The sequence below is a fragment of the Lottia gigantea genome, assembly GCF_000327385.1.
Source record: "Lottia gigantea unplaced genomic scaffold LOTGIsca_7, whole genome shotgun sequence".
In the NCBI taxonomy this organism is placed as follows: domain Eukaryota; kingdom Metazoa; phylum Mollusca; class Gastropoda; family Lottiidae; genus Lottia; species Lottia gigantea.
Genome location: NW_008710370.1, coordinates 2719425 through 2731843, shown reverse-complemented (window position 1 = coordinate 2731843; position 12419 = coordinate 2719425). Strand labels below are relative to the sequence as shown.

The 12419-nt window shown below is 35.6% G+C and overlaps 1 protein-coding gene across 1 annotated transcript in view; it reads right to left on the bottom strand.

Annotated features, from left to right (window-relative positions):
* LOTGIDRAFT_107866 (hypothetical protein) overlaps positions 1-12419 on the bottom strand; it is a gene marked incomplete at both ends in the record, with an annotated part of 82659 nt that overhangs the window by 33424 nt on the left and 36816 nt on the right. Inside the window, 3 exons of the mRNA XM_009065557.1 lie at positions 2570-2669; positions 3997-4161; positions 11509-11611. Of these exons, the coding sequence (XP_009063805.1) occupies positions 2570-2669; positions 3997-4161; positions 11509-11611 (368 nt within the window). The remainder of the gene's footprint in view (positions 1-2569; positions 2670-3996; positions 4162-11508; positions 11612-12419) is intronic.

Here is a 12419-nt window from a genome sequence, read left to right as displayed (position 1 = left end):
TGTCGCGAGAGACATTTGTACACTTTGCCTAAAATCCATAAGAATCCAACCAAGGAGTGGTTTATCTAGAATAAAATCCCTAAAGGCCGCCCGATTATATCTGACTGTGGTTGTGAGTCATATGCAGTGTCAGAATACATTGATCATTTCTTACTACCTCTAGCATGTCAACATCGCGCCTACCTTAAAGACACAACCGATTTTGTCAATAAAATATAAAATCTTCGAGTTCCCTCTAATGCTATTTTAATTTCTATCGATATTTCTTCTATGTATACCAATATCGATAACACTACTGGTTTAACGGCAGTTCGTAAAGCTTTTAATAGAAACCCAGATCCAAACAGACCCGACGATGGAATTCTACAGCTTTTAGAGATTTGTCTTAGTCGAAACGATTTCACATTTAATGGTAAAAAATATTTACAAACTTCAGGGACAGCAATGGGCAAACGATTTGCCCCTTCGTACGCAAACCTTTTCATGGCAGAGTGGGAACGTGAGGTGTTGCCCCTCTGTCCATTTGACCCACTTTTTTACGGACGCTTTTTGGATGACATCTTTATGGTTTGGACTTATTCTATCGAACAGTTTTGGGAATTCTTTGAAATTCTCAACAACCACCATCCTTCTATGAAACTAACCGCAAACGTGAGTGACAAAAGCATAGACTTTCTCGATAACACAGTCTTTAAGGGAGATTCCATAGCAGAAACAAATAAACTGGATATTAAAGTGTATTTCAAAGAAACTGATACTCATAAACATGAGCTCCTTTCACCCAAAACATACCTTTTCTGGTATAATTAAGTCACAAGTTTTACGATTTCATCGAATTTGTACAAGATCTTCTGATTTCAACCAAGCCTGTACGATTGTTTTCTCAAAACTGAAAGAGCGTGGGTACTCTAAACGATTTTTACGAAACATAAAAAATTCCACCTTAGCACAGATAGCAGCTAAAAACAGACTTTATGCCGAAGTACCTCCAGGTTTAAGAAGTGCTCCATGTTTGTCCAGTAGATGTAAAACATGTCCCTTTATATCAGAAACTCATTATTTTGTAAGCAACTCTACAAACAAAAGGTACCCGATCCAGGAACATCTAACATGTGAACATTCGAATGTAATATATTTAATTTCATGCAAGAAATGCCCCAAACAATATGTAGGAGAAACTAAGAATAATTTACGAACTCGCTTTAATGCTCATAAGTCAGATATCAAATTAAAGAAATGCAAGCCTGTTTCTAATCATTTCAACCTCGACGACCATTCAATAGACGATCTCGCCCTAATCCCAATTGAGCGTATAGAAATTGACTTGCCCGAAGATGAAACTACCAAATTCCGTCAATCTAGGGAAGCCCATTGGATTGAGACATTGAATACAGCAAGACCTATAGGACTAAATATTCATCATAATGTAGGCATTGTGTCCCGTTTAATACAACCAGCAATCGAGCAAGCAAGATAGTTCATGCCCGCTATAAGAGCCTTCAAGAGAAATTCCCCCATGTCTATAAGCAGAAAATGATAGTTGCATATTCAAAAAATAAGAACTTAAATGATAATATTGTTCATAGTAAACTAAAAACAATCAGCACATAACAGATACTATACTTCTCGCCCATTGGGCGAGTTATTTTTTCTAATTTCAGATCAGAATAAGAACAGAAGAAAACCCAATATCAAGACCCTTAATCCTAATTTCTAAATAAAGTGTCTGCTCCACCCTAGGCCTGTACATTTGGGAGAATCAAACCCTCCCTTCCCCGAAATCAAAAACCATTCATTGAAAAATCTTCAAATTCGAACTTGACCAGGAGTTCAATTGTGGACAGACGGCAAACGGACAGGGGCATAGTCAATAGCAGATCTTAAGGAATGCTTTCCAGATCAGTTCAACATTTTGGGAACTTAACTCTCCTTATCAATTCATCAATCTACCAGGAAATGTAGCATACACAGTCTACCTTTTCGTCTATCTATCAGACATTTTCCAACAAGGTATGGATGAAGGACTTCAAGGAGTTGTTATTGTTGCTGATGATGTTTGTGTTTTTGGATCAACCAAGGCCAAATATAACAACAGTTTGCTCAATCTCATATACAAGCATTGAATGAGAAGCACTTGCTTTGGTGCATGGTACTAAACGTTTCCATGTTTATCTATATGGCAGACGTTTCACAGCCGTCACCAATCATAAACCACTTGTGATGATCCATCAGAAACCTGTCAATCAGTGACAGGTCCAAAGGATGCTCCCTCCCCCCAAAGGCCCAAAATTACAAATCTTTGACTGGACATATGCTATTTTCATTGTAAAAATTTAATAATATTGAAGAAATAGTTTTCAAAATTGCATAAAAATACAGGATTCTTAATTTACAAAATAAAACAACAAAGTTTGGCAGCCTCCACTGATGCAAATAGAAACTTCACATTTCATGTAGGCGTATTGAAAGTTGTAGCCTTTTCTACTTCCACAGGATATGATGTTATGGGAGGACAGGGGAGCTAACAATATATCAATGTTGGCCTTTTCCAAATCTAGAATGAACTTACCAGCCTGTAACCCATCTAAAGGTAAAATTCTCTGACCGATCAGTTTTCCAGTTTCTTCGTATACACCAATACGCAACACAGCCAATTCTGGTAAAACAACCTTGAATGAAAAGTTTTGATCACATACAATTGTGGAGTTGGTTGACAAAAATAGCCATCATGTTTCTGGAATGTTTGTCTAGTTTTCAAGTGGAAACAAAATCCAGTTTTTTGGTTTACATTTCTGAATCTTAAGTAAGAAGAAAAAAACAAATACTAGACAAATTAATCCACTGTGACTCTGGACCAGGCCAGAATAATTTCTGAAATTAAGATACCTACACTAGAAATCTTGTGTAACTGACATATATATATAATTGAGCAAGATGAGTTTCTTGTACAATTAGAATCCATTAAAGGTTTATGACCTCTGTACATTTATGCCCAAAATCTGTTTTCGAAAATGCGAAATCTGGTTTCACAATCTTTTGACTGTTGTAAATCTATATTTGATCTAATCAAAATGTAAATTTTCAAACTATTAGAAAGTGGTGAATTATTTTATTTTCTGAACCTCAACTGACATCCTTCCCATTCTTCTGGCAGATTTAATATTACATACATGTGTAATACTACAAAACAAATCAAAATGTTTTAATTGTATCTATATTACACATATGTTGAATATTTTTGTTGCTATCTCGCTTAGCACATTCCATGCTGCAGTTCAAGTTTCAAATTCAATATTGCACTCAGAGCTTGGAACAGTCATATCGCCAGTGGTATCACTATACCAATCCCCTAGTGCAATATTGAAAACCCATAGACAAACATGTGCAGTTCTACCAGTTTATCCCTTTCATATAAAATCCATCTCAAATCAGACCGGGTTAACTGCAAAATACAACTGGTAATTGGTTAACTGATTTCAACTACTTCAAAACTATGACTTATTATTTCAATTGGAATACTTATCTCCAGAACAACTGGGTAACCGTATCAATCATGTTTATTTAGACTTGCCATCTAGGCAAGATGTCAATAAATGTTCTGCAAAATTATGTTTAATTGAAATTGTAATTGAATTATGGTAATTATGTCACTAGCTCGAGAACTGAAGGGGTTTTGCACCTTTGTTCAGAGACATAGAAACTATATAGTTTGTCTTATGTCTATTTAGAGTTGTCTACTATTCAATGGCCAGATTTTAAAAATGATTCTACCAAACTAAGTTCATGGATGTAGTAATTGAATTATTTGAAGATAATTGAATAGTTTGAAAATTAACATTAAAAATTATTTTAACTGTTAGAATAGTGCATAGAGATTAAGTGGTCTTGTTTGAAAATATTTTGACATCAGGACAACATTTGCCACCATCAACATGAACAGACTAATCCCATTTAAGTACTAAATATATATGAAAAAACATAGATAATTTATTATACCTTTCTGAACACAAATGCTTCTTCATTATAGACTGGATTCAAACCATTATTAGGGACAACTCTGGTGCGAAACTCACGACGTATAGTATCTGTTGGTAATCCATACATATCAACTTCTACATATGTACCAATCTTTTTATCAGATAGAAACTGACCAGATATTACCTGCAAGGAAAAAAATATAATTGTAGATTATCTTCTTTTCTCCTTATAGTAAAACAAATGAAAAATAGAACTGTTCCCTTAACAGTACTGATACAGGGCGTGTAACGACATTAAGGTACATATGCAAGTGGACAGATTAAGGCCGCACAAATATATCCCTGCAATTTATGTCTTCTATTTTACTAGAACATTGTCTTAAACCTTTGGAACCACTGCATCTTCCTTAGCTTAGGCTATTGGACGATCATCATTTTATGAAACCATATTGGATTCCTACCATGAGAAGATTGTTGGAATGTTACTTAGCAACTACCAGGGAAAGTGATATCATTGAACATCAATTGACTTTCCCCAGTTCCTGTGGGTGTATGAAAATCTGGTTGCCTTGTTTTGTTCAAAAACGTCTAAGGGCTTGATTAGTACCAATACCATGCAAATAAATAATAACTAAGGATTAAACAGCAATTTTAAGAATTGTTTAACTTATCAAAATGGCGGCTTCCGCTCACGTTTTTTTGGCTTTTTGCAATGCGTTATTCGAATGCATTGCCTTGGTTTTTGTAATGACTATCTTTTCTTTATTTTGAATTCTGGTGGGAGTGTCCTATCCAAAACTGTACATGCCTCACATGATCTGACATGGTATCTGTAATACCTATGTGCTCCTTGTTGTTTAAATGTAGAATGATGCATTTTTGCTCAACTGGTAAAAAATACTTTTTTCAGAGGTTCTGCATTTAGAGATTTATTTCTGAAACGATTGTGATCCATTTGTTTTGTTCATTTTTGAGGGGTAATTGCTACAAGATTTGAATTTCACAGTTTCAACTTCCAGAGTTTTGAACAAATTAAAAAATTCTCTTTTTAGAATTGTTTTTTTCAAAGATTATAATTGATAAAATTTGTCCAAGAAAAATTAGATCAATTGCCATCTTGAAATGATAGATTTTTCTTCGAATTGAAATTCAGTATTGGACAAAATCTTGTGACCTTGAGGTTTGGTGGCCTTGTGACCTGAACAAAACTTGTTTCCCTAAGGGAGATCTATCCAAATATATTCACTTTTGAGAAGTGGTTCTAGGGCCATTTGAAAATTGTAATTTTTATCTTTAAAGAGCTCTGTCACGTGATCTAATTAACATACAACAAAATTTCTTTTTTATCCTATTTAACCACATTTACTTAACCTAATCTCTTTTATTTAACGTTATTTGAGCTTCAGACCAGAACAAAAGTTATTGTGATTGATGAGATTTTTTCACAAATGAACATTACTGTAAGTAATGGTTTTTGTTCTGGCGATCTATTTTCGGTTTGTTTACCTTTTAAGTGAACGGGATTGAGTACCATTGACTTTATCAGTCACTGCCCAGCAAGACGACTTAGCGGATTGTCCGCTGACATCAAACAAAAATTAGATTCATTTTTCGAAGACCCAACGTTTATTTCCATGTTAATTATGGTTTTCTTTTCAAGATAAGTATGTTTTTATTCCATTATCTGTGTGTGTTGGCCAGCGACTGTTCGTGTACTCTTTACCATTGGAGTGCATTTCAATTCATTGTCAGTGCCTTTCCACATGCTTTGATTCTGACGGGATGGCGTGTCCTCTTTATTCCGTGAAAGGGAATTTGGATTTTATTCCTGTTCTCGAACCAGTTCAGGTGTCTCTTTTCGGTACTTCACATATAAATAATATATATTAATGAATTGGTCTTCAGCTTCCTTTATGGGTTTAAGTGTTTCTCAGCATTTTTCAGACAAGTTAAAGAGAGATATTTGGGATAATAGGTTTGTTGATTTAGCTTTGCTGCTTCCTGGGGTGACCCTCAAGAGTTGTCTGTGGATATTTGTGAGTCAGGTGTGGAGCCAGTTTTTAAGGTATGTTCCACTTCTAAGGCAAGACCTTTAACGTTTGCTAGTTGGCATTCCATATTTTTATTCATATACTAGTATACTAGGTCACCGAATTTAATTTCTCCTTTGCTTGCTTATGAATCTCACATTACTGATTTGGCAAAGGGCTATGGTCATAATTCTTTCATATTTTATGACACCCAGTTTAGAACTTTGAAGCAGTCTCGGTCATATTCGTTGAATAGTATGCATCCGGAACTTTGGCTCAAGGCAGTTACCTTATACAGTAAAACATTGGGTAAGAGACAATCAAACTGTCAATTAGATCCAAACTTCCGGTTGCTGCTGCAAGGCCAAGATCTGCTGTTGCTTATTGCTTTGCTTTTAATTCTCAGTCAGGATGTACTAGGTCACATTGTCGGTTTTTACATGTGTGCTCCAGGTGCAGGTTTGCTCATGCCCGTCAAAGAGATCACAAGTTTTTAGATCTTAATCTTGATAATACTCCAGCAGCTGTGTAAGTAGTGTCACCTGCTAATGAGACTTTGAAAAGGTCCTGCTCAGCCAGCAGATAGATCAAAAACTAGTTATTCTTTTCGGGAAAAACCGTTCTCAAACCCACCCAAGTACGAACTCCAGTGCTGCCAAGTAGATTGTTCGAGGTTTTTAGTTGATGGTTTCACTCTGGGTTTTCATATACCATTTGTAGGGACGAGGCATTTTTCTTTAAGTCAAAATCATAGGTCCTGTACAGATAATTTACCAATTTTACTTCAAAAACGTAATGCAGAGCTTGGCAGAGGTAGGATCATGGGGCCTTTTGTGAGTCCTCTATGTCCGAATCTCCATTGTTCACCGTTAGGCATAGTTCCAAAAAGTGAGCCAGGAGTGTTTCGGTTTATTCATGATTTGTCTTTTCCCCATAGAGATTCAATTAATGACGGTATTCCTGAGGAATACACTACTGTGAATTACAATAGTATTGACCAGGTTGTTGAGATTATTAATCTGTTAGGAAAAGGTGGATTGATGGCTAAGTGTGACATTCAGGATGCATACTGTTTACTACCCATTCATTCCGACGACTATGAAATGTTAGGATATTTGTTTTTTTGCAGACATGTGCCTGCCAATGGGCCTCAGTATGAGCTGCCAGACAGTTGAGAGATTCAGTGGGGCCTTGCATTGGGTTAGGGAAGAAAAGTTTAATGCCAATGTCAGTCATATGATTGATGATTTCTTTCTCACTCTGGACTCGCTCATGGCTTTCTTGAATCTGGCTGAATACCTGGGCATTCCAATAAAAGCATCCAAGACTGTGTGGCCTACTACGGTGATAACTATTTATGGCATTGAAGTATATTCTTCGACCATGGAGTTCTGCTTACCATCTGCAAAAGTGGTCAAAATGCGTGACGCTGTCAAGTGTTTTTTAACACGCAAGAAGGTTACTCTCAAAGAGTTGCAGTCTCTCTTGGAACTTCTCAATTTTGCAACTTTAGTTGTAGTGCCTAGTCGGACCTTCCTGTGCCGTCTGTACGACTTAACTATTGTGGTCAGTAAACCCTACTATAAGATTAGTTTAGCTAGTGCTGCTATCTTAGATAGTTTTAATGGTTGTTCCACGTTCCTGAGCACTGAATGGTTGGGATCAGACACACTCCGCTTATTTACAGATGCCTCATCAACAAAAGGTTATGCACCTGTGCTTGGATCAAGTTGGTTCTGGGGGGAACGACCTAGTCTTACAAAATCATTTAGAATCAATGTTCTGGAACTATTCCCAATAGTTGTGGCTTTGGAGTTTTGGGGTCCATAACCGTAAGATTCTGCTTCTGTCAGATAATACAACAGTAGTATTTGTTATCAATAAGGCGACGTCAAAAGGTCAAATTCTAATGTCTCTTGTCAGACGGTTAGTTGTTGCCTGTTTTCGTTATAATATTTTCGTAAGGGCCAAGCACGATCCTGGTAAGACAAATCTTGTCGCTGATTGCTTGTCTCGATTCTCATTTCAGGAAGCAAGGATTCATGCACCATGGCTCGATACAAATCCTCAAACGGTTCCACCGGAATTGTTGATAATCTAAGTTCTTCAGCTTTGTCACTGGTCTCTAATGCTCTGACTGCATGTTTTAGGAACTATTGCCAAGTGTCTAACCCAAGTTTTCATATTCCCTCGTCAGTATTTCCAATTTTCTAGCATATCTTTTTGAGTCAAGGTATGCACCTTCGTTTCTGGCCTCTCATGCTTCAGTAATATCCTTCATACAAGAGATGTTAAGATTTTCAGATTGTGCCAAATCCTTTGTGATATCAAGTTTGTTGCGTGGGGCCAGGAAGGCGAGGGGACCAACTTATGGGGATGACATTTTATTCCGTATTTTGGAAGCAATTCCGGTAGTGGTGTCTTTGCGCAATCATCAGCAGCTGTTGCAATCCATTTTTGCTTTGGCTTTTGCAGGTTTTTTTCGCATAGGCTAATTAACTCTGGACGGGATTAATGTCTTGTTGTCCAGACGGATAATATAGAGTTTTTGATTCTTGATGGTTACCTTTCGGCCATTGAGATTTCCTTGTAAAGTTACTTATAAAATGTTCTTGTGCCAGCCAGTCAATTGGATGTGCTCCGTGTCCATTAACAAAGTATTTAGAAAGTAGCACTCATTGCAGGGGCTCCCCGATTACCTATCAGTTTTTGAATTCACAGTTTGGAAATATTGTAAAATTCTTGGATTTAGATTGTTCTCGATTAAATTACATTCATTTCAAATTGGAGCTGCCACAGCTGCTTGTCAACGTGGATTGTCTGACGATACCATTCGCCTCGTGGGCCGTTAGAAGAGTGTTGCTTTCAAATCTTATATCAGAATGCCTCGTTTAACATTTGATTAATTTTAACCAATACAATTCCATTATGTTATTGTTATTATCCTTAATTTTTTAGTTTTATTAAGGCTGTTTTTGTTATTAACTAATTTATACAATTTTGCGTCATTTATTACATTTGTTTCAAGTAATTAAATGACATATATCCTTCAAGCCTATTGTTTGATGCTTTGTCTAAGAGGGAGTGAGTGGGCACAAATATCTTTCTTTTTTTTTTTGATTTCAAGGCCATTTTTACAAAAACGGTAAATGATGCAGACCATCTGAAAATACATGACAGTTTTACACCATGCAGATTTCAGATCAATTGCATTTCACGTTTTATTACTGTGCTAAATGGTTTTGATAGAAAAGTATGCAAAAAATTTGCAAATATGAATCTTTTAAAAGGTCTATGTATATCATTTTGCCTCTAACATACAATGCAGAAAATTCTATGCATAAGGAGTAAATACACATTCCTTTACTGTCCAAACTATTTTCCATTTCAAGTTTTGCAAAACCATTCCGTTTGACTTTTAAAAGCTATTCTCCCTTAAGTTTAGAAAAAAACAATGTAAAACAAATGTCGGACTGTGTGACGTTTTGTTCCGGACATGGTCAATCCAAAGAAAAAAAAAAGAATATTTTTTTTGGAATAATGAAAACAAAGCAGGTTGTTAGAAAGAAAATGTATATTGATATCAAGGTGAATAAAATTGTATGAGATTTATATCCTCATTGACTGAAAAAATCATGACAATATTCAAATTGGTTGTTTACAAAGAGAAATGAAAGCCTCTTAAAAGATCACAAGAAGAAAATATTTTTTGTTTCATGGAGAGTAAGAACCTTTTGAATGTACAAGAATGGATAGAAGAGCTATGGAGACTTATAGATTAAATAGTCAATAGTCAATAACTATGATAAAAATAATTATATAGCAAGAGCCACACGTGGGATTTTGATGTGTGACAATTTGCAAGGGAAAAATCGAGTTCCTGTTTAAACCAGAAAAATTTGACTTTTCCATTTTGTTTACTTTTAGTTATCTATCTTTGCACACAAAAAATTAAATTAATCCGACAAAAAGCAAAACACTTATTTTTACGGTCAAAATTGCAAAATTCAGCCTATTAAAATGTGCAACAAATTTTCCAATTCTGAAATTTTGAAACTGTTACCATATCAGTCATTACATGTAGATTCCAAAAATGAAAACCAGAAGAATATCCACCTAAAAAGCAACTTTTAGAGCCGATTTCTACTTTTTGCACATGTTGAACTAAGACACTTTCGGTTTTGCAAAAAAGTTCCAATTCATATTTACTAACAACATTGACATTACAGAAGATCTGCACATGTTAAAATGTTGTTGCAGCTTGTGAAGCCTCGTGTGCCCAATGGAAAAATCGAGAAAAAAAAAAAAAAAGGATTGACATTCCGATAGCAAAAGAAAGTCCCACAAAAACAAAAAAAATGTGAGGAAAAAATTCGAAATTATTTTGGAAAGTCCAACAATAATAATCTTTTTCACATTCGTCAGAATTAGGTCCACAAAACCAAAGTGTCTTTTCTAAAGCCCTGTATGCACGATCATACATTTGCTTGACCGTGCCCAAGCTTGTTGTGGATTTCTGTCTACACCGTCCATTATCATCGTGCATGATCCACCATCTGTATTACCATGTATGACCAATTATTTTTGGGCAGAAATAATTCAATACAGTTGCTCCAATCAGTGTGAATTGTGGTGCTGCTTTGGTTAACACTTTGATAATTCTTCGTCGACAAAGGCAAGCATGAGCGTGAAAGGTTCGCCAATGGTCAGTGACTTGATCAAACGAAAAGAGGTCAGCATGAGTCTTATTAGGTGTTATTGAGTGAAATATTTTATGTACGGTTGTATCTTCCTTCATGGATTATTAGCAAATGTAATCAGGGCTGTAACTGGGATCTTTTTTTCTACGAGGCAACAATTCTGTTATCTGGCTTTGGTAGACTGCAAAAGGTAACCACCTATACCATAGACTTCAAATAGCAGATAAAATCAAGTTTTTTACTTTTATATGTTATGTTTACTTTTCGTCAAATTCCGTAAGAGACAATGTGTCATTGTCCTTGATGAAGTTATGGCCTGGTGATACCATTTATTGCAAAGATGCAGTGATAAGATGTATTGCATTCACTGTTCACACTTATCCATGTTGGCTGCTATTCTGAAAGCAAAGTCACATGGGGAGGCAGTCACATGACCCTTATACAACTGTTGATTTGTTAAAGACTGATAACTAATATAAATATTGCCAACTTTTGTTGGAAAGATGAAACATGCAGCTAAAAATTTGAACAAGATCAAACATTTGTCAAGGAACATGGTCATACATACTGTCTACACGATCAAACATTTGTATGACGATGTTTTGAACAAATGTTTAACATCCATGTATATTGTTGAGTTAAACCCAGTTCCAATATCCCATCCGAATGTCACGTCAGAGGAACTGGTTAGAGTCAGATTTGTCAGTTTAATCAAGCTTACGAGAGACAAAATGGCTGAGCCGATGACTCTCGTGTGCGTCTGGCAGCAAACATGATGATATTTAAGTTAATTCTACAAACCTCTACAGAACAATGAGCTGCTATAACTCCATCAACAGGACTTTCCGAAAAAGGATCAAATGTACGATCTGGTCTTCTCATAAAATCAGGTTTTAACAAATATCTACAGATAAAGAATAGGTAGAGATATATATTTCATATACACCATATAGCCTAATGTATTCTATTTGTAAGACATGTATTTATAAATAACCTTATACAGAATAATAGAATATGTAGAACTGTTGCTTGACTTACTAGTGTCTTACTTTTCGGTTCAGAATTGAGATAATTGTACTTGTTATGTAAGATTTTTCTGATTTTCAATAGGGTTCATCCTTAGGTGATTACAAACACTCACACCAAATTTTGTCAAAATCCATCAAAAATTGTGCCTTGTAGAGTGTTTACGAGCAATTGTGAACGGACGGACGGAGGGACATGGGTGATGGAAATATACGCCCCCCATTTCATGAGGGTGTATAAAAATGACATTAAATGTCAGAAATTTGGTATGGACATAGAACATGGGTTTTTTTGCAGTTTTCGAAATGACTATTTTTTTTTTTTTTTTGTCTACTTCTGGTCACGCTCCCCAGCCAAAACTGCACATACCACAGATTATCTGACATCATTATCTCTTATACTTAGCGTGTCGCTATTGTTTAAATGTAAAATGACGCATCTTCGCCCAACCGGAAATGACGTAGGACTGTAACCTTTCATTACGTCTTTCCAATACCTGCTATTATTCTGAATCTATTTTGAACATAATTTTTGTTTTGTTCATTACCTTGAACTAATGTCTAAAAGATAGCAATTTAAGAAATTTCAAATTTTGACTTTTGTCGCTGACTTTTTGAGATTTTATTCAAAGCATTTTTTAAACTTCCACAATTTTATTTCAATTGGTCTAAAAATTTAATAGTAGA